The sequence below is a fragment of the Sorex araneus genome, chromosome 4 (genome assembly GCF_027595985.1).
Source record: "Sorex araneus isolate mSorAra2 chromosome 4, mSorAra2.pri, whole genome shotgun sequence".
NCBI lineage: Eukaryota > Metazoa > Chordata > Mammalia > Eulipotyphla > Soricidae > Sorex > Sorex araneus.
The window spans coordinates 193,030,278-193,052,057 of NC_073305.1; the positions used below are offsets into that span (position 1 = coordinate 193,030,278).

The 21,780-nt window shown below is 64.6% G+C and overlaps 2 protein-coding genes across 4 annotated transcripts in view; one reads left to right on the top strand and one right to left on the bottom strand.

The window, feature by feature from the left end:
* The first annotated feature begins 310 nt into the window (after positions 1 to 310).
* SLC29A4 (solute carrier family 29 member 4) lies at positions 311 to 11,557 on the top strand. The gene is made up of 11 exons (XM_055136450.1): positions 311 to 445; positions 2,828 to 2,989; positions 5,541 to 5,666; positions 5,746 to 5,859; positions 6,370 to 6,498; positions 7,876 to 7,950; positions 8,373 to 8,617; positions 8,750 to 8,891; positions 8,974 to 9,161; positions 9,917 to 10,157; positions 10,836 to 11,557. Exons 2-11 carry the CDS (start codon positions 2,839 to 2,841, stop codon positions 10,976 to 10,978), a joined length of 1,554 nt encoding a protein of 517 aa, XP_054992425.1. The 5' UTR covers positions 311 to 445; positions 2,828 to 2,838; the 3' UTR covers positions 10,979 to 11,557.
* A 132-nt stretch (positions 11,558 to 11,689) lies between these two features.
* The window catches only part of TNRC18 (trinucleotide repeat containing 18), a 51,859-nt gene continuing 41,768 nt past the window's right edge, over positions 11,690 to 21,780 (bottom strand). For all 3 annotated transcript variants that reach the window (XM_055136448.1, XM_055136447.1, XM_055136446.1), the window contains 12 exons: positions 19,033 to 19,448; positions 17,577 to 17,732; positions 17,329 to 17,470; positions 17,082 to 17,199; positions 16,939 to 17,014; positions 16,746 to 16,854; positions 15,545 to 15,661; positions 15,097 to 15,264; positions 13,818 to 15,007; positions 13,269 to 13,505; positions 13,111 to 13,182; positions 11,690 to 12,795 (listed from right to left, as the gene is read on the bottom strand). In XM_055136448.1, the coding sequence (XP_054992423.1) occupies positions 12,589 to 12,795; positions 13,111 to 13,182; positions 13,269 to 13,505; positions 13,818 to 15,007; positions 15,097 to 15,264; positions 15,545 to 15,661; positions 16,746 to 16,854; positions 16,939 to 17,014; positions 17,082 to 17,199; positions 17,329 to 17,470; positions 17,577 to 17,732; positions 19,033 to 19,448 (3,008 nt within the window). In that variant the 3' untranslated portion in view covers positions 11,690 to 12,588. The remainder of the gene's footprint in view (positions 12,796 to 13,110; positions 13,183 to 13,268; positions 13,506 to 13,817; positions 15,008 to 15,096; positions 15,265 to 15,544; positions 15,662 to 16,745; positions 16,855 to 16,938; positions 17,015 to 17,081; positions 17,200 to 17,328; positions 17,471 to 17,576; positions 17,733 to 19,032; positions 19,449 to 21,780) is intronic.

The window sequence follows — 21,780 nt, forward strand, 5'->3', positions numbered from 1 at the left end:
GAGCCTGGGGAAACCTGAACCCGGGCAGGGCACTGGACGCTGGTTGGCAGGGCTGTGGGGACATCCTGGCATCCCCCCTAAGAACTGCCTCCCCCACTCACGCTGGGTCATTTTCTGAAAGAAGGTGGTGGTGGGCCTCGGGAGGTCACTGGGAGGGGAAGGGAGAGAGGGGGAGGTAGAGGAGGAGAAGAGAGAAAGGGGAAGGGGAGGGGAGGGTGGGAGGGGAGGGGAAGGGAGAGAGGGGGAGGGGAGGGAGAGGGGGAGGGGAGGGAGAGGGGGAGGGAGGAAGGGGTGGGGCGGGGCGGGAGGCTGGAAAGGAGGCGGAGCGCGCCTGGCAGGGCCCCCCCAGGGCTGTGCTCGCTGCAGCCGCTTTGCCCCCGGACTCGCTTGACTGGGGCGGCGGCCGCGGGACCCACGGAGGAGGCGGCGGCGGCGCAGACTCCGGGTGCGGCGCGGGGCGCGGGGCGCGGGCTGCGGTGTGGGGGGCGCGGGGCAGGGGGCGCGGGGTGCCGGACGGGGTGGTGGGTGCGGGGCGCGGGGCGCGGGGCGGTGCAGGGTGCGGATTGGGGGGCGCGGGGCGCGGGGCGGAGGGTGCGGGGCGCTGGGCGCGGCGCGGGCGCGGGGACCTGTCGGAGCCTTTGTCTGCGGCGCGCTGGCCGGCCCCTAGCCCCCCACTCGGCCTCCTGTCCCGGGCAGGGTGTCCCCAGGTCAGCGCCGACAGTTGCGGGGCGCGGCGGGGACCCCCTCTGCCGCCGCCCGGGCTGGGGCCAAGTTTGTTGCTGCGCGCGGGGTGCAGGGGCGGTGGGGGCGGGGACCCCAGGTGTGGCACTGGGGGGCCGCGGGGCGGGGGTTCTGACCGCCACCCAAGGGCACCAAGGCCATGGAGGGCACTGGGCGGGGAGGGCGGGTGGAGGCTGTGGGGTGTCACCGTCTGGGTAACGCACAGACCCAGACCCAGTTGCAGAAGCGGCGGTTCCCAGCCCTGGTTACTGGCTTCTCTGTGCCTCTATCGAACTTTCTACGCAGTGGGCCCATACCCGGCCCTCCCCAGTCTAGGGGGTCACAGAAATAGGTGGTGACCACAAGCCCCCACCGCACCGGGCTGTCTGTTCTCAGGCCCTTCACCACATCATGTGGGGGAAACTGAGGCCCAGATCCCAGCCCAGGGCTCTGAAGGCAGCGAAGGGCCTGGGAGGTGGGGGTCCGGGGTCGCCATCTGGATTTGAGTACGTGGGGTCCCACTGGGGGAGGGTCCAGAAGGGACTGATCCTTGGCATTGGTCAGAGGCCTTCTGGGAGCAGCTATGTGGCCAGCGCAGGGCCAGTGGCCAGTGTGGGGACAGTGACCAATGAGATCAGTGGTTGATGCTGCGACAGCGGCCAATGTGGGGACACAGTGGGCCCCACGGGGACATGGCCAGCCTGAGCCCTGGTCTCCAGCCGCCCTCTCTGGCCAGGCCACAGCTTCAATCCTGGCCGGTGGCCACCAGAGCAGGGGGCGCTGCAGGGGCGCCTGGGCCCTTGAGGCTGAGGAGAGAGTGAGGGGCCAGGTGTGCCCAGCCCTGATCTGATCCTAGCCTGGTGCCCCGCTGGTGCAGGAGTCACCCCCACCGTCTTCGGCCACCACCCCCCAGGCAGGGCCTCTGGCTCCCCCAAACAGCTGGATGCAGCTGATCCTGCTCCCGACTCTGTGCTGTGCTGGGCAGGTGCGCTGGGGGTCCCCGGGGCCCCCCAAAACAAACGGAAGGAACGGAGAAGTTATAGAGCTCGAGGAGGCACAGGCGGGGCAGGGCACAGAGGGCACACGGCGAGTTGGGCAGGGCAGGCAGGGGGCGGCCGGGGGGTGGGCCTCAGGGTGGCTCTGGCACACAGGGACCCCCGGACAGGGGTGGCACATCCAAGCCGGCTGCGGGACCCGGCCCTGGAGTCCACCTCTCCATGAGCTGCGTTGGCTACCAGGTGGAGAAAAAGGGCATTTGGAGGGCAAATTGATCCGAGTGGCCGGGAGGCTGTTAGCCCCTCAGAGCGGTGCAGTCTCTCTTGCTTCTCGCTCTCCACCACAGTTTAGGGCTTAGGAATGAGGCAGAGAAACTGAGGCTCAGCCTCATATCCCACTCGCCCTTGGGTTTGCTTGTTTTTTGTTGTTTTGTTTTGTTTGGGGCCACACCCGGTGGTGCTCAGGGGTTACTCCTGGCTCTGTGCTCAGGAATCACTCCTTGCAGTGCTCAGAGGACCATATGGGATGCCAGGGCTCGAACCTGGGTCAGCCACATGCAAGGCAAACGCCCTCCCAGCTGTGCTGTCGCCCTGGTCCCCACACTCCCTCAGACTGGGTTTGGCTCCAGGTTGCCCAGAGCTGAGAGGGAGGTGGGGACTCCTGTCACCCTTTTCCCCATGTCAGGAGCAGACATGAGGCCGGAGAGAACATGCAGCTGGGAGGGCACTTACAACCCGGGTTTGATTCCCAGCACCTCAAATCATCCCTGACACAGACCCAGGAGTGATCCCTGAGCAGAGCCAGGAATAAGCCCTAAGCACCACCCAGTGTCAACCAAAATCAAAACAGAGTGGCCATTGTCAGCTTCTCAGAGAGAAGTGGGGTGCGGGACTCCCCGTCCATGGCACTGACACTGACCCCTGGGCTTCTGGCTGCTCACTGGTTCTGGCTTCTTCCTCCATGCCCACTGCCGCCTCTCCCAGGCAGCCCTCCGTCAGGTCCTGACTGCATTCATTAGTCTTGGACCAGGTGCCCCCACTCTGGTGGGTAGTGTGCAGTGCGGGGGGTCTCCTCTTGCTGCCCCTCAACTGCCACCTCCCTTTCTCTGCAGCTTGGAGTGTCATGGGCTCTGCAGGGAGTCAGCGCCTCAAGGAGCCCAGCATGGCGGGCACCCCTGAAGGCAGCGCGGTAACCAGCTTCAGCATCGATAGCGACCAGCCCGACGCGAGGGCAGAAGGCAGAGATGCCCCACTTTTCTCCGACTCTGACCCTGGTAGGAGAGGGGGGGCTGTCGTGGACTTGGGACCCCCGAGGGCTCTGGGGTGGGGAGGCAGCAAACACCAGTGTCGGGTGTTTGATCTCCAGGCAGCAAACGGGCCCCTAGGTGTCCCTGCTTGGACGCCCAAGCCCAGTGATGTCCCTGGGCCGTGTTTCAGGGCAGTCGCTGAGGCCCCACGACTGCCGACCTCGCTCCGGAAACCTCGGGTCTTGCGCTGTTTTGGGGCCCCTGGGCAGGCTGGTACCACCTCAGGGGTGATGGAGTGCACCCGCGAGTGCTGATCGAGATTGAGACTGTGTTCAGTGCCGTGTGGCTTTGGGCACGGGCTGTAACTGCCCTGAGCCGCAGTCTCCGGTCTCCTCTTGCGTCCCACCCTGATGGAAGCGGAAGTCAGCTGCAAGTGTGGGCGCTTGTGGGTCTGTGCTGTGCGGGTTTAGGACTGGCCCCTCCCCAGCTCAGCGACTCTGGGGCCCCACTCAGGTCCCTGGTCTCTGTGCCTTGACTCCTTTGTCCAAACAGGAGCAGGGGCGCTGTCAGCCTCAGCGGTGTCACTGAGTCCCCGGAGATGGCTCAGGGTTCCTTGCACTGTGGTCACGCCAGTGTGTTTTCTGCCCTCTGTCATATTTCGGGGGTTGGGGTCTCCCCTATTCTGGGCCTACCCCTGAATCTGCTTGGGCCAGCCCCCAGGCCTCAACTCCCCCAGGCCCCATGTGGCCATAGAGGCTGGCGGCAGTAACCTGGAGGGGGGTGGCGGCTGCTGTGGCTGCGCAGGTGACAGCTGAGTGTAGTGCTGGCAGGGGTGAGACCGTGAGTCAGTCAGTGGGGGGGGGTTCGGCCGGGTGGGAAACGCCCTCGCACTCCTGGGTTTACTACAGATTAGCTGTCTGGTGTGGCAGCTGGCAAAACCCGAGGGGCCGCAAGGACTCGAATCAGAAAGGAAACTGTGGGCTGGAAGCCATGGGTGGAAGCTCTTCGAGATCTTTGCGAGCTGGGATGAGCCAACTAGCTCTCACCTGATTGAGTCAGGCCCACTTGGGACGATTTCCTTTAGATTAACTTAAGAGTCAGCTAAGGAAGGATTTAGCCCCACAAAATCTCTTTCCTGTAGTCCCTACATCTGTTTGGACACATGTAGGGTGTTTCCAAACTGCCAAATGGACCCAGAAAGTGACCTTCACAGTCTACCCCAATCACCCGGCTCCTTCCCCCACACTTCTGGCAAACACTAACGATGTTTGCCCCTTGGCACTGGTGACCCCCAGGCTCCCGGGATCCTGCCGCACCTGGCTCCAGAGGAGGCAAAGTTCTGGCATCACTTTCTCTTTTGGCATCTTAAGCCTGGAGATAGCCCATCCCACAGACCCACGTTCAGGTCGCTGCTTGGGAGGGGGCCAGAAGGAATCAGCACAAGTGTCTGGTTGACTCTGCACCCCCATATTCATAGCACGGCGCTTCTCCTGGGGCCGCCACCTGAGTGGCAGCTCTCAGTAGACCGCTAGCATGCCATCTACTTCGGTCCCCACACCCCTCATCCTCAGAGCACCCCAGCATGTCCATCCGCTGGGGTTCCAGCCTTCACAACAGCTCTGGACCAGCTGAGCTGCTGGGTCCAGGCTGCCACTGCTCAGCCTCCGACAGGCCCCAGAAGTGCTTGGGGCGGCCGGGGCTCCCGGTGTGCGTGGGTCACCCTGACCCACACTGGTGACCTGCTCCTCGTCCCCGCCCCGAGGAGCCCCCGAGGCTGAGTGCCATCTCGCACCTGCCTTTGGGCCTCAGAACCCTGAGTCGTGGAAGGGAGGCAAAGACCAGTGAGTGGGTCAGTAAGGGTCCCCAGGCCATGTTGGGCCCCTGACCACATCAGTGCCCCGGATGGCAGTGCCCTCTGGCCTCCTCCCCAGAGCCAGCTGCCCCCGCTCAGCCTGCGACTGTCCCGCTGTTTGTCATCCCCTGTGGGGATGAAGCCATCCTGGGATAGGGTGATGCCCGAGGGGTCATGGGGGGGACGGTTGTTTACCTGGTGGTCAAGAAATTGATGACTGTGGGGACCGTGGCTGTGGTGTGGTCATGTGGATGACGGGCAGCCCTTGGGGTGTGGCCAAGAGTGGTGGCCAAGTGTGGGTGGCGACCCTAGTGGGAGTCTGTGTGGACAGTGCCCCTGGGGCAGTGGCTTTGGCCGTACATGAACGATGGCACACCCATGCCAAGTTGGACAGATGTGTGGATAAAACCAGACTACACCTGCCCTGGTGCAGTGACCGTGGCACATGTGGATGGTGGCCCTTCCAGTGTGGACCCTAGTATGGTGGCTGTGGCCAGGCGTGGACAGTTACCTGACGTGAAGACCATGGCCTGGGGGAATGCTACAACCTGTGTGCTGGTGGACTACCGTGGCCTGCACGGATGGTCATCCTGGGGCAGTGCCGTGCCTGCACGGAGGGTGACCCTGGGGCAGTGGTCATGGCTGCGTGGATGGTCACCCTGGGCAGTGGCCATGGCCTGTGAGGTGGCGACGGCCAGTGACCTGGTGCCTGCGGGTCCGTGGCAGACGCACCCGTGCCCGGAGACCGCTACCATGCCATCTACTTCGCCATGCTGCTGGCCGGCGCGGGCTTCCTGCTGCCCTATAACAGCTTCATCACAGATGTGGACTACCTGCACCACAAGTACCCAGGTGGGTGCCACGCTCGCAGCTCCTTGGGGTGGCAGGCAGGGACTCCCTTGAGTTCTGCCCCCCAACTCCGTGCCCACAGGGACCTCCATCGTGTTTGACATGAGCCTGACCTACATCCTGGTGGCGCTGGTGGCCGTGCTGTTCAACAACGCGCTGGTGGAGCGGCTGAGCCCGCACACGCGGATCACTGCGGGTATGTCTGCCTCCTCCCAGCCCTGGGCACTTGCTGCCCGTCGCTGACCTGGGTGCACCTTCCAGAATGGCCCCAGTTCCAGGGGCTGTAGCACATTGCCCCAAGGATGGGATCTCCCCTTGACCCACTGTGCTCCATTTTCCTGTGCTTTCATGGCTGCATCTGGCTTTTCGGTGCCATTCAAAGGGTGCTTCCTGGGGCTGGAGCGATAGCACAGAGGGTAGGGCATTTGCCTTGCACACGGCCAACCCGGGTTTGATTCCCAGCATCCCATATGGTCCTCTGAGCACCGCCAGGGGTGATTCCTGAGTGCAGAGCCAGGAGTAACCCCTGTGCATCGCCAGATGTGACCCAAAAAGCAAACAAAACAAAAACAAAATCAAAGGGTGCTTCCTCCAGGAAGCCTTCCAGGTGTCCCTCAGACCTTGACAGTGCTCTAGTACTTAGGGGAGAGAGGATACGAGCTCCCCATCCCTCACACTTGTTCCATCTTGTTGATTCCCTGCCCAGGCTACCTCCTTGCCCTGGGACCCCTCCTCTTCATCAGCATCTGTGACGTGTGGTTGCAGCTCTTCTCTCGGGACCAGGCCTACGCCATCAACCTGGCCGCGGTGGGCACCGTGGCCTTTGGCTGCACAGGTAGAGCTAGTATGGGTGGGCAGAGCCGCTCAACACCAGACCACATCTGCATGTCATATCTACATGTGTGTACTTCTGCCTCCAAAGACACAACAGCTGCATGAACATACCCATACTCATGTGCCGCTGTCTTCATGCACACATGTACACACATACATGCCACTGTCCGTGCACACACCCACCCACATACTTGCCACTGTCTGTGCACCCCCCACATGTTCCACTGTGCACATATACCCACACACGTGCTACTATTTGTACATGTACACACACCACTGTGCACATACACATACACTCACAAACACATGTCCTTGTCTCCACATGCACACACTTGTAGACATCCATGCAGGCACACCCTCCCATGATCAGACTTACACACTCACACACACACTTACAGACCCACTAACACACATTCACAGTTACACTAACACTCATACACATTCACACTCTCAAAATATCCACATGCTCACAGACTCATACTAACAGTCACATAAATCCACATAGATTCAATCTCATACATACATACTGACACATGCACACACACATTCTGTGACACACATTTCCTCACATAGTCTCACTCATTCTCACATATATGCACACATTTTCTCACATATTCTCACAGATTTTCTCACACTCACAAATGCTCTCACATACATTCTCACACACATTTTTTCACACAGTTCTCTCACAGAATCACATTTTCTCACATTTTCAAACATTAACACATTTTCTCACTCTTTCTCTCTTACAGCAACACATTTTCTCACACACACTCAACTTTTATTTCTTTTGTTTTTGGGCCACACCTGGCTCTGAGCTCAGGAATCACTCCTGGTGGTGCTTGGGGACCATATGGGAAGCACCCTACCTCTTGTACTACCGCTCTGGCCCCACAACTTTTCTTACATTCTCACACACTCACACACTTCCCCACACATGTTCATACGCACACATTTTCTCACACTCATACACGTGCTCACATTTTCTCATACACATTCTCTCTCTCTCACACACACACATACACACACACACACACACTTTCACCCACGTCTCCGTGTTGACGTGTCCTAGAGGTGACTGCTTCTGAGCCGAGGGCTCCTCTGCAGGCGCACAGAGGACCCCCCTTTGGCCTGGGGTTGTCCTCCTGGGGGCAGGGATGTGGGTTTGGGGGGCGGGGGCGCCGGTCAAGGCCTGTGTGTGACTGCGATCAGGACGGGCAGCTCCGGCCCGTGCGCCCCGCGTTGCCCCGTTGCCCGCCGCCTGCCTGGCAGGGCCAGAGGCTGTGAGGCGGCAGCGGGGGGGGGTGGGGGGGGGGTGGGGGGGGGGGGAGGGGGAAGCTGTGGCTGGCAGCGGGCGCTCACAGGCCTGTCCCCGCAGTGCAGCAGTCCAGCTTCTATGGCTACACCGGCATGCTGCCCAAGAGGTACACGCAGGGGGTGATGACGGGGGAGAGTGAGTATCCGGGGGCCGCGCCCACCTCTGTGGCCCCCCCCGCCGCCCCCCACCCCTTCCCCACGTGGCTGGTGTCCCCGGGAGACGCTCCCCCCCTCCCGCACCCCTCTCTGACCCCGCCTGGCGCTTTGGGGCCCGCCGCCCGCTCCCCCACCGTGGGCTGTGAGGCGGCGGGGAGCCGCGGTGCCGTTTTGGGGTGATTTCCGGTGATGCTTGCGGGCCACTTCTCACTCTGGGGTCGCCCCCGGCGGACGCCTGCCCCCACCCCGACAGCGCGGCGCCCATCCGGGAGCGCCCACGTCTCGGCGCACGAGCCGCCCGCCAGCCCCTCCGCGCGGCGCCCCCGCTCAGGCCGGGCCGTCCCCGTGGGTGGCCGGGGCGCCGCGCGGCCTCCCGTCCCGTCCGTCCGTCCCGCCCCGCAGGCACGGCGGGCGTCATGGTGTCGCTGAGCCGCATCCTCACGAAGCTGCTGCTGCCCGACGAGCGCGCGGGGACGCTCATCTTCTTCCTGCTGTCGGCGGCGCTGGAGCTGCTGTGCTTCCTGCTGCACCTGCTGGTGCGCCGCAGCCGCTTCGTGCGCTCCCACACGGCGCGCCCGCGCCCGCGCGCCGCCCCGCCCGGCTACCGCGCGCACCACGACGTGGCGGCGGGCGAAGTGCGCTTCCTGGTGAGCCGCGCCCTCTGGCGGCCGCGGGCCGCGCGGCAGGCGGGGCCCCGGCCCCCGCGGGATGGGGCGGGTCGCCAGGGGATGTCGCGGGGGTGCCGCTCCCCAACCCGTCCCCCCGCGCGCTTCTCCCAGGAGCACCAAGGCGCAGCCCTGGCCGGCGGCGGGTCCCCGAAGGACAGCCCAGTCCACGAGCTGCCCCGCGGCGGAGCGGGCGCCTACACGCGCTTTGACGTGCGCCGGCCCCGGGCGCGGCGGAGCTGGCCGTCCTGCAGAGGTGCGGGGCCGGGCACGCGCGCGCGGGCGGGCGGGGGGCGGCCGCCGGGGCCGTGGGCCGTCCCTGACCACTCTCCCCACAGCCCTGCTGCTGCACCGCTACGCCGTGGCGCGCGTCATCTGGGCCGACATGCTGTCCATCGCCGTGACCTACTTCATCACGCTGTGCCTGTTCCCGGGTCTCGAATCCGAGATCCGACACTGCGTCTTGGGCGAGTGGCTGCCCATCCTCATCATGGCCGTGTTCAACCTCTCGGACTTCGTGGGCAAGGTGGGCCCCGCCCCGCCCGTCCTCCGCATGAGGACCACGCCCCCGGCCCTTCCCCGCCCATGCCAACATGACCACGCCCCTCGGTCTCTCCCGGCCCCGCCCATGCCCACATAATCACACCCCTCGGCCCCTCCCGGCCCACCCATGCCCACATGATCACGCCCCTTGGCCCCTCCCATGCCCATATAATCACGCCCCTCGGCCCTCCAGGCACCGCCCATACCCGCAAGGTCACGCCCCTCAGCCTCTTCCGGTCCCGCCCATGCCCACATAATCACGCCCCTCGGCCCCTCCAGGCCCCGCCCATTCCCTCACGACTATGCCTATCAGCCCTCCCGGTCCCGCCCATGCCTGCATGAGCACGCCCCTCAGCCCCTCCAGACCCCGCTTATGCCTGCACAACCACGCCCCTTGGCCCCTCCCATGCCCATATAATCACACCCCTCTGCCTCTCCCGGCCCCGCCCGTGCCCACATAATCATGTCCCTCGGCCCCTCCTGGCCCTGCCCACGCCCGCATGACCTCGGCCGGCCCCTCCCCGGGACCTGCCCCAGCAGGCGACCATGCCCCTCAGTGCCTGGCCCCGCCACGCCCCCACCTGCCCACAGCCCCCCCCTCTTCCCCCTAGGTAGCAGGAGGGGAGGCCACGGATGGTCCCCCGACAGGCCTGGGCCCAGAGGAGAGCCCAGGGCAGATGGGTGGAACTGGGGTGTCTGGGGGCAGCCGGGCAGTGGCCACATGCCTGCTGCCCGCAGATCCTGGCGGCCCTGCCCGTGGACTGGCGAGGCACCCACCTGTTGGCCTGCTCCTGCCTGCGCGTGGTCTTCATCCCCCTCTTCATCCTCTGCGTGTACCCCAGTGGCACACCCGCCCTCCGCCACCCGGCCTGGCCCTGTGTCTTCTCGCTGCTCATGGGCATCAGTAATGGCTACTTTGGCAGTGTGCCTATGATCCTGGCCGCCGGCAAAGTGAGCCCCAAGCAGCGGGAGCTGGCAGGTGAGACCCCCTTCCGTTAGCCAGCTCTGGATGTCTGGGGGGCACTCGGCCATCCACTGATACCATAGGATGGCTGGCACCTCCAGGATGACCATCCATTGAGTCTGAGGGTGGTGAGTGACAGCAATCAGGGAAAAGGGACTAGAAATGTCCTTGTTATTTCACAAGGCCAGTAGCCATCTGAGTAGACCTCATGGAGGAGGTGGCTTTTGAGCAAAGACCTGGCAGAAGCAGAGGGAGCTGGCCAGGTGGCACTAGAAGGGTCAAGGCTTCCATGGACAGAGGGTGAGCCCTTATGTGGGGACGTAAGGCCCAGTGTGTGTGTGTGTGTGTGTGTGTGTGTGTGTGTGTGTGTGTGTGTGTGTGTGTGTGTGTGTGTAGGCAGGAGCTACAGTGATGGGAAAAGCCCTTAGGTGCTCCCACAACCAGGAGGGAGGGTGGGGAAGAGGCGCTAGGAGGAGGAATGTGGACTCAGAATGGGGAGAACTGGAGGAAAGCGGGGAGGAGGGAGAATGAAAAATAGGGAGGAGAGTGAGGGAGGAGGGAGAAGAGCGGGGAGGAGGGAGAGTGGGGGGAGGAGAGCCGGGCCGGCTCACGGTGGGGGCCACGGCTGGCTCCGGAGGTGCGGGGAGCGGGGCCGGTGGCGGGGCCCCTGGACCAAGGCCGTCGTGTCCGCAGGGAACACCATGACTGTGTCGTACATGACGGGGCTCACGCTGGGCTCAGCCGTGGCCTACTTCACCTACAGCCTCACCCGGGACGCCCCCAGCGACTGCTCCTTCCCCACCACTTCCAACACCTCTGTCCTTGTTGGCCTCTGAGCCCCACTGCGGCCCGCCCGTGCTGCAGTGTGGGGGGACCCCAGCCACCCAGAGGCCTGCAGGAGGTGGGACCTTTCCCCAATTCCTGCCAGTCTGAGCCGCGTGCAGCCCCCCATACACCTCACGGCCCTGCTCCAGCCAGGCCAATGGTCAGTGGTCAGCTGCCATCCTCATCTGCTCGGGACCCTGTGCACCCTTGGTGACTTCTCACCCTATCCACATGGGGCTCAGGAGGGGGCTAAGCAGGATCCCCCCCCAAGCTGAAGCGGCACAGAGGGCTGGGGGTGGCACCTCTCTGTCCTGCCCAGGCCATTAAAGTCGCAGGCCACACCTTTCCATGCTGCTGAGTGTCTGTGTGTGTAGGGTGGGGTGGGGGTGTCCCAGGGAGCAAGCTGGGCTGCAGGGGGCCCTCGAGGAGGGTGAACAGTGGCAGGCTGGCCGGGGGTCCGGAGTCCCCGCCCCGTCTCTTCACCATGGGGAGCTGCCAAAAAGCTCCGCCCCCAGCCCAGCCTCAGTGGAATGTCCACTAGTGGGGAACAGGACATGTCCCTCCTGGACTTTCTCAGGGGTCCCCAGCACTGAGTGGCCTGACCCCAACCCTCAGGTCAGCTGGTCCCTGCGGCAGCGTCTCCCTTCAAGGGCACCCACAGAAGCAGGGACGCGGGGCTTCCCCCTCCCCATCACCCCAGAAATGACCAGCTCAGACAACAATCCTTTTCCAATGATAACTTTTTCTTGGCTTTTTTTTTCTTTTTCTTTTTTATGAAAATGATCACACAGAATTCGCCAACAAACAGAATTAAAAAACAAACAAACAAGAAACCAAAAAGGAAACCACCATTCTTCCCCCCAAAACAAAACCAAAGTCTGGCTTTTCCTTCCCTTAAGATTGTCTGGACGAGGGCTTCGGCCCCAAGGATGCTCTCCGGGTGGGGGCGCTGGGGGGGGGGCCCTGGTGCCCGGCTCCTCCCTCGGGGGGCCACACGGGATGGGGTGAGGCAGGCAGGCGGGCAGGGTGAGAAGCGGACACTAGTCACTCACAATCTAACAGGAAATAAAAATAATATTCTGCACGTCAGACTGTTCGCTTTTTTTTTATAATTTCATATCTATTTTTTCACAGTTTTAAAAAGTTTATATTTATATATATTTATATATATTTATCTTTATATATATAATTAAAAAGTCGACTCCATTTAGAGGCATATGATACAGGGCGGGCGGGGCGGAGAAAACTGTACAGGCAGACGCGCCCCTGGGCGGCCCAAGGGTTTCAGCACCATTGGTTGTCTGTAGTGTGACGGTCAAGGCCGAGGCCAGGCCTGCCTGACCCCCGGGGGCCCCCGCGTCTGGCTACCCTGAGGCTGGCACTAGGTGCGGGCACTCAGGGCCAGCCTGGCCTGGCTGCTGCGGCTGGAGATGAGGGGCCCCCCGCCGGGGCCCCTACCCGCCTCGCCCAAGTGCTTTCCAGGTGCTGGAGGCAGCCCGGCGCCTCATGGTCTGGGGCCACAGCGCGTGCACGGGGCATGCATCCAGGCACACACAGGGCTGCGCCCCGCAGGGCATCACGACCTTCATGCACACGCCCCCGCGGGGCCTGCAGGCCAAGCTCAGCACAGCACGGGCACCCCGTCGGTGGAGAAGATCATGCCCGTGGTGGGCTCGTAGGTGCCCGCGAGGTAGTACAGGCCCTCGCTGTCCTGGTGCTTCTTGGTCCTCAGCAGCTGCTCGTACTGCTCCAGCCCCACGACCAGGCACTTGTGCGACACCGTCTGCACGTCATTCTCGTCCACGTGTGAAGACTGGTACAGGGCGCGCTGTGGGCACAGGGGCGGGTCAAGGCAGCTGCGGCATGGGGATGGGTCAGAGCCGCTGCGGGCATGGGGCACAGGGCAGGTGGGCACAAGGGGCGGGTGAGGGTCGCTGCAGTCACAGGGGATGGGTCAGCGCACTGTGGGCACAGGGGAAGGGGGTGGGTCAGGGGAGATAGCGGGGGCAGGGGGGTTAGAGCGGGCACAGATGGGAGTTAGAGCGGGCATGGACGGGGCCGTCCTGCAATCCTGAGGGACAGCATAGAGGAAGTGATGGGTGCAAGCAGGGTGGGCGGGGGGCCGCCCCCAACACTTGGGTACCTCCATGAAGTCCTTCCTCTGGCTAGAGGCCCGCAGAGCTGCTGGGAGGCTGCGGCCTGACTTCTGGTCCCACTGCCGTGCGGGAAGGAAGGCGGGTGAGGCCCAGGCTGGGCCCCCGGCCCCTGCCAGCCCCCTCACAGCGCCCGCCCCGCCCGCACCTGGCCCTCGTGCAGCCGCTTGCCCGGGCTGGTCTCCTCGGGGTGGTAGAACCACTTGACGCGCACCACCATGTTGCTGCCCCAGGACTCCCACATGCTCTGGATGCGGCCGATGTAGGGCAGGTTGGGGCGGCCGGCCGACAGGAAGACGGCGCAGTCCCCGATGCGGATCATCTCCTTGCCCCGCACGATCGCCTTGTAGAACAGCTTGCGCGCTTTGCCCTTCATGCCGCGGCGCTGCGGGCACAGGGCACACGCGGTCGGTGCCTGGCCTGCCTCCCTCCAGGGCGGCCCCCGCACACACAGGGGCCCAAAGCTCCAGGTCTTCACCGCAGCCCTGGGCGTGCAGAGTCGGGGTGGAGGCGCGGCAACCCCAGGGAACCCTGGGCTGGAGCAGGGCCGGGGTCCAGCCTGTCCTGCTGAGGGCCGCGGGAGGGCCAGGTGAGCCGGGCTGGCCCGTCGCCCACGGGAACCTCACAAGCACATGTGCACAGGCGTGTGTGCCAACACACGTGACACGTGTGTGTGTGCAGAGCCGGCACAGCCTACCTGGGTGGGTTTGCCGAACCACTTCCAGAGCTGCCGGGCAGGCAGGAAGGCGGCAATCTTGGGCCGGTTCTCCACGGACGGCAGGCGCTGCCTCTTGGCCAGCTCCTTGGTGGTGGGCAGGTGGACGCCCTCCCGCTTCTTGGGGCGGCTCTTGGCTCCGCCGCCCGCGGGGGCCTTGGGCGGCAGGGGCTGGGCGGGCTGCGCGGGGGCGGCAGGGGCTGCCGGCCGCACCTTCCCGGTGGGCTTCGGAGCTTTGCTGGGCAGCGCTGGAGGCGCCGAGGGACCAGCTACGGCCGCAGGCGCGGCCTCGTCATCGGAACTGCAGGAAGAGTCGTCAGTGGTGGAGGAGGAGGAGGAGGACGACGACGACGAGGACGACGACGAGGACGATGAAGAGGAGGAAGAGGAAGAGGAGGAGGAGGAGGACGAGGACGAGGAGGAGGAAGAGGAGGAGGAGGAGGAGGAAGAGGAGGAGGAGGAGGAAGAGGAGGAGGAGGAGGAGGAGGAGGAGGAGGAGGCGCAGGCCTGGCCGTCCTCGCCCTCGGTCTCAGAGCTGTCGCTGCTCTCTGACTCCTCGGCCCCGTCGCGCCCCGCCTGGCCTTTGTCAGGGCTCTTGGCAGCCCCTGGGTCCTCGAAGGCGAGGCCGGGCCCGGGCTCCTGTGCTGCGTCTCCGTCGGCGGCCAGGGCCTCGCCGGGGCCCGCGGCGGGCAGGAAGCCGCCCAGCGCCAGCAGGCCGCGCGGCTCGTCCCGGAGCAGCAGGGCCTCCTTGGCCTTCTTGCTTTTGGGGGACGTCACCCCTTCATGGTCCAGCTTGACCAGCGGCTCGGCGGCCTCCCCCGGCCTCCGCGCTCCCTTGCCCGCGGGCTCCTCGGGTGCTCGGGCCTTCTTGGACTTGGGGCGGGAGGCGGGCATGGCCCCGGGCGAGGGTGCGAGGGGGGCTGGGGCCAGGGCGGCCGCAGGGGCCGGCAGCTCCCGGAAGGGCTCGGGCGCTGGGCTGCTGGCGAAGGCGGGTGGCGCGGGGCAGGGCTGAGGGGGCGCCGGGCGGGCCTTGGGGGCTCTGGCCCGTTTGTCCACAGTTTCTGGGGGGCTCTTCTTGGCATTGGCAGCGGCGCCACTGACCGGCTCTGGTGCTGCCGGGGTGCTCGGGGCCTCGGCCGTGGCTCCTGCCTCCTCCAGGATGGCGGCTCTGTCTGGAAGCGGCGAGAGAGCAGCTGCGGCCTTCCGGGCAGAGTCCGCCCTGCCCAGCCCCGCCCCCCCGCAAGGCCTGGCCCCTACATACCACCCTTGGCTTTGGCACTGGGCCTCCGCCCGCGGCCCCGCGCCTTGGCACCCGGCTCGTCTGAAGCTGGCGCGGCGCCGTCCTTGTTGTCCCCAGCGGTGTCTTTGCTGGTTTTGCGGCTACGGCGCTTGGCACTGGGCACCAAGAGGGCAGGGGACGGCTCGGCACCTGCGGGTAGGACACAGCAGCTCGGTCAGGCTGTGGGAGGCGAGTCTGTTCTCCTGGGCGGACCTGGGCTGCCAGGCGCTGGGCTGCACACATGTCCAGGGGCCTGCTCGGCACAGAGTTGGGGGCCTGGCTCCCCAGCAGCCGGGAACTTTCTAGTGCCCCCAGCTTGGCTGGATGAGGCTCCCACCCTGCAGAGGCCACGTCCCACACACCCCGTGGGCTGGAGCCTGGACCCACGGCGGCACCCACACTCAGCCTGCGCCCCAAGGACCACACTCACACTGGATCTTGTAGTCGGGGGGCAGGAGGCGGATGTGGGACAGGGGGATCCGCCCCGTGTCCCCGTCGTCAAACTCCACTGTGATCAGGTCCCCATCGTCCTCGAGGTCCAGCAGTCCTGGGGGGCAGAGGACACGAGTGGTCGTGACTCGGGGTGTGTGTGGGGGTGCAGCAGAGCACACGGGGCTCACTCCTGGGGACGGCAGTGCCTGTTCTGTCCCCAGAGAGGGATGGACGGGGTGTCCAGAGGACAAGGAGTAATGAGATGGGGGAGCAGGGGCACTCAGCACAGGAGAGGGTAACAGTACCCAGGAGGAGGAGGCGGCAGGGAAAATCGAGATTTCCCAAGAACTTTGGGGAGTGAGTCCATCAGGACAGAGGAGGGGCCCAGAGAGCCTGGCACAGTGAACCCTGGTCTGACCTCGGGCTGTAGGCTCCCCCCACTGCCCGGTGACCTCGGTGACAGGCTCCCAAAGAAGAAAAACACTAAGAATTGTTCGTGTTTTTTTTTGGGGGGGGAGGGGCACACCCAGCAGTACTGAGGTTCCCCCTGGCTCTGTCTGTGCTCGGGGATCACTCCTGGCAGTCCTCGGGGGGCCATATGGGGTTTGGGGGATTGAACCTGGGTCAGCTGCAGGTAAAGGTAAGGCTTTGATTGTCCCTTGGGTCCCAAGATCTTTTCAATAACAGGAGAGATTTCAAAACAGAAGTTTGAAGACAAAGTTAGAAGACTACCCAGAGGGAGGGAAGGAGGGAGGGGGAAGAAAGGGAAGGGAGGAAAGGAAAGAGGGAGTGTCGAAGGGAGGGAAGGAGGGAGGAAGGAAGAAGGAGGAAGGACAGACAGGCCACCAGACTGTGGTGCTCTAGGAACATGAGACCCCAGAGGGCTCCAGGACTGCAGGGAGAAGCCTCAAAATCCACAACAGAAGTGCACACACATGCACACACACGCACACACTAAGACTGCATGGACAGGCCTCAAAATCCACGTATGCGCACACATAAGCACATACACACGACTGCAGAGAACGAGCCTCACAACCCATGGACACACATGCACACACACAGGACTGCAGGGAATGCGCCTTGAAGCGTTCACACACACACCCCAAATCAGAGCACAGGACATGCATGGCCCTGGGCTGCCCCCACCCACACAGACCCACAGAGCAGCAGGGATGTGGGGTCGCGGGCGGGCTCACCCCGCACCACGGTGCCCGGGTAGAGGCAGCGGTACTGCTGGCTCCAGTAGGCGGCGATCCGGGTCCCCTGCGGCAGGAAGCGGGTGGAGGCCGGGCGCACATCGATGATCTGGGGGCAGGAGGGGACGTGGAGTCGTGCCAGGAACCGGGTGGGTGCGCCCCCCACCCCCCCTCCCGGCCCGCGCCCCCTCACCGCCTCCTGCAGCAGCTGCTCCAGACAGTAGATGTGGGGCCGGTTCCCGCGCTCGCCCTCCACCACCACGCGGTATCTGGGGGCGCAGGGGGGTCAGGTCCTGCCCGCACCCCCCACCCCAGCCCGAGGGGCCCTGCACTCACATGTCGGGCGAGTGCACGGTCTGCACGTGGCCGGCGTACAGCAGCTTGTCGTCCAGCGGGATGAGCACGCGCAGCCCGTCCTGCAGCTCGTCCTTGTCGATGATGCACGAGCGCGGCGCTGCGGGCGGGACAGTGAGCCCGCGCCGCCCCTCCCCGCCGCCCCCCTCCCCGCAGAACCCCCCACCATACCCCCCTGTGACCCCCTCACCTGTCCATGCCCTCCCCGCCGCCGCCCCCGCACCCCTACCTGGTGTGAGCGGCCGCTCCACGGCACCGGCTCGGGGCAGGTGCTCGTCCTCAGAGAAGCTGGAGTCCTGGTTGGGCTCGAAGTCCTCCTCGGCCGCCATGCTCTCCATCAGCCTGCTCACCGCGCCGCCCTTCCCCCGGGCCTGGGCCAGAGGGGGGCCGCGTCAGGACCCTGACACCCCACCCACAGGGTGGCGCCTGTGGGCTCAGAGGGCCCAGCCTTGCTGGCCACCCTGCCCCCATCCTCACCTCCTTCTTCGCCTCCTTCCCCTTGGCCCTGGCTCTGGTCCGCTTGGCGGAGGCGGAGGCAGGGGAGCCGGAGCTGGGGGCCCGGGCCTCAGCGGGCAGCGCAGGAACTCGAGGTGCCAGCCCGGCCCCGGAGGCTGCCTCCTTCCCCTTCTTCTTCTGCGGGGGGAGCGACAGAGCAGGGCCGTCAGGGGCGGGCACCCCCACGCCTCCCGCCCGCCCCTTTTGGGGCATCTTGGTTTTCGCTGACGGACTGTGTCGTAAGTGCAGGAGGCTGAGGGGTGCAAGCGCCAGGTTCCCCTCACCCACAGAGGCAACAAGAGCCCTTGGGAGTGCGTGGTGCGTCCTTCCAGAACTTTCCACCGACATACAAGCCTGGGAGGGCACGCAGTGGAATTCACCCGAAGTCCCACCCGCAGACGCCCCGCCCGCCCTGGAGCGGCACCCGGGGGTAAAGCCCTTGGTTCTGCCGCAGTGGCCCAGATGGTCGGCAGAGCCTGCCGGGGCGCAGTCCTGGACATTCCTGGGGGGTCAAGGTCTCAGCCCTCCGACAGGGTGGACAGTCCCGGCAACCAGGGGCCACGTGCAGCTTCACTACAGGTGCATGCTTGATGCCACCTGGGCCAGGGCCAGGCCAGGGGCGCCCCAGGGTTGGAGGACGCCCCGCTCCCTCGCCCCAGGAAGGGGCACTGGCATGGGGAGTGGGGAGCAGACCCAGGCCGGGAGGCGGTAAGGCTGCGGAGGGGCCTAACTTGTGCTTGGAAAATGTGTGGGGAGGAACCAGCCTCACAGAGAGATAAGTGCAGGGCCCAGGAGGCAGCTGCTCCCAGGCAGCCCACCGGGTTTGATCCCCGGGACCAGATGGGACCCCAAGACCCGTGAGGAGAGCGCCATGAGCAGAGAGCTTAAGTCAGGCAGGGAGGCCTGAGCAGAGCCGGGGTCAGCCCGGAGAGACCCGAGCACAGAGACGGGGTCAGCCCGGAGAGACCCGAGCACAGAGACGGAGTCAGCCCGGGAGGCAGGTGGTGCTCAGGGTTACTCCCGGTTCACTGTCTTGGGGTCACCCCCACGCTGGGAGCCAGGTGGTGCCAGGGGTTGGAGGTCGACCTGGGCGCCTGCTCTGACCAATGTGTGTCTCAGCTTATTCTAGAACTTTCTTTCCAGGATCTGGGACCTGCAGCCAACAATCCTCTGTGAAGCCCTGTCACTGCCCTGGGGTCTAACGGGCTCTGCAGTGCTGACTGAGTGGTCATCAGGGACAGAGTGGGCACCTGGGCCGGAACCACCGCCCAGAACCGCCCTCAGGGTCAGCGCCAGCCTCCACCAGCCTAGACCAGGGTTGCCACTGGCCTGGGTACCCCCCGCCCATGTTCTAGAAGGTCATTCTGACACGGCCCGGCGAAAGGCCCGGCAGGCAGTGGGGTCCCCCCAGCCCTCAGCTTCCTGGCACCCCCCTTACCTTCCTGGGGTCCTTCCTGTCCCGGGCGTGGCCGGCGTCCTTGCGTGGGCTCAAGGGGCCGCCCTTGCCGCAGCGACTGGCCTTGGTGGCAGGGGGCGCGGTGCTGCGGGGGGCGGGGGGCGGGGCCGAGGCGTCGTGCAGGAAGATACGCTCACTGCGCCTGCGTGCCCACAGGTCGTCGTCGCTGGCCTCGGGCCCCGCCTCGAAGCCCGGCTCCTTGGGCCCCCGCTGCTTGCGGGCCTTGCGCCCCCGCTCCGCCAGCTTTGTCTTGTCTGGGCTGGTGGGGCCGGTGCTGCGGGTCCCCGGCGGGGGCAGCGAGGGGCCCGGCTCCCCCGCCCCCTTCTTGGGCCGCATCAGGCCTTTCCGGATCTTGACCTTGACCTCGCCCTCCGAATCCGTGACCTCCAGCTCCGTGCCTGTGGCGAGCAGAGAGGGCAGTGGGCCTGGGCCCCGGACCCTGCTGTCCATTCCTCCCCTGGGGGGGGGGGGCTCTTCCCTTGTTCCAGGAGCCTGAGCACAGGCCAGGCCAGGCAGGCCGAGCCCAGGAGCGCCCACTGGGTGGACGCTGGGCAGGGCGGAGCCGTGGGCAGGAGCATCGGAAAAGCCCCTCCGAGTCCCAGAGCGGGTGGGGTCTCTCACCAGAGCCCGGGGCATCTGTCCAAGGGGCAGGGACCCCGCCGTGCCCCTCAGTGCAGGCTAGGCCCTCCCCTCACACTGTGGCCCTCGGGGGTTTGTCCACCCTGTCCGAGTAGAACCCGGGGCAGAGTCCCACACAGCCGAGATGCCGGGCTGACCCCAGGACGCTGGAAGCTGGGGAGAACAGGAGGGTCTCTGGGAAGTCCAATGACCCGCGGGAGCAGCAGAGCCTTTCTTGGTGGTGGGAGGGAAGGAGACCCCCCCCTGCCCCGCTAGAGAACCTCCTGGCCTGTAGGGAGAGGCCAGGAGGGGCGGCAAGAGGGGATGGGCACCAGGGGCTCCAAGGCAGAGGGTCCCTGAGCGCCACCAACAGGAAGCAGGCGCCCCCACCCTCCCTCCCCTGAAATAAGACAGCAAGAACAGAGGGACCACAAATGAGCCCCAAAATCAAAGACCCAGAGACTGACTGGGGGTCACAGGGTGGGACAGAGCAGGAGCACTAAGGGCAGGAGCACTCAGGGCGGGAGGACTCAGGGCAGAAGACTCAGGGAGAGAGCACTCTGGGTGGAATACAGGATGGGAGGACTCTGGTTAAGGAGCAGAGCAGCCGACCCGGGTTCGATTCCTGAGGGATCAGAGGGGGAGAGGCTTCTTGGGAAGCAGGACAGAGGCTGTGGGGGACAAATGGCAGAGCCTGCCCTGAGCACATGCCAAGCACACGTGAGGCCCCAAGATCCATCCCCTGCACCACATGGACCAAGCAGTGCTGGGAGCACTGGGAGCCCCCAACACTGCTGGGCCGAGCAATGACCCATAGTGCCCACTACGCCCCAGCATGGCCCCCGTGAAGGTAAGTAAAAGGGGGCTGGTTGATGTTCACTGGCTGAGCACAGGCTGTGCACACAGGCCTGACTTAGTGCCGAGCACCAGGCCCCCGGCACCAAAGGCTGGGAGAAGCCCTGAGCACTGCTGCGTGAGAGGCACCCCCAATATGAGATTTACCACATCATCAAGATAGGGTTTTGTCTGTTTGTTTTGTTTTTTGGCTTTTTGGGTCACACCCAGCAATGCTCAGGGGGTCACTCCTGGCTCATGCACTCAGGAATGACTCCTGGCGGTGCTCAGGGGACCATATGGGATGCTGGGAATCGAACCCAGGTCGGCCGCGTGCAAGGCTAATGCCCTACCCGCTGTGCTACTGCTCCAGCCCCAAGATAGGTTTTAAGGTCAAAAAAAGTTGTTTTTGCTTTTGGGTCACACCCGGTGACGCACAGGGGTTAGTCCTGGCTCTGCACTCAGGAATTTCTCCTGGCGGTGTCGGGGGAACCATATGGGATGCTGAGAATCGAACCCGGGTCGGCCGCGTGCAAAGCAAACACCCTCCCCGCTCTGCTGTCATTCCAGCCCCACAAAAAGTTGCAAGTGTTTAAGAGGCTGGAGTGACAGCACAGCAGGGAGAGTGTTTCACGTGGCTCCCTGAGCACCACCGGGAGTCATTCCTGCGAGCAGAGCCAAGAGTAACCCTGAGCACTGCTGGGTGTGGCTTCAAAAAAAAAAAAACAACTAAAAGAAGTTTACAAAGGGCAGAGTGTGGGGCTGGAGGGACAGGACCGAAGGGAGGCGCTGGCCTTGCACATGGCTGACCCAGGTTCCATCCCCAGCAGCCCATATGGTCCCCTGGGCCCTGCCAGGAGTGATTCCTGTGTGCAGAGCCAGGAGTCAGCCCTGAGCACTGCAGGGTGAGATTCCCCTCCAAAAAAAAAATGGAGGGGAAAGATACAGCAATCAACTCATTTGGGACATCACAATAATAAATGCACAGATGTGAGCACAACCCAGACACACGGGCAGGGGTGAGCCGGGACTCGGGAAGGCGGGGGACGCCACCCCACGGCCACGTGACTGACAGCCAGCCACCCTTTGTTCACGGGGAAAGAACATCTTCCACGGCCACCAGAAGACAAAGCCATCTACTCACTCTCCTCCTCTCTACACGCGCCTGGGAATCTGAGCCAGACGCACTAATCGAGAAAAAGGAAGGATGCACGCGTGGGGAGGCAGGAGGGATGCTCTGTTTGCAGGTCACATGGTCCTGTGTGCAAACACACGTGT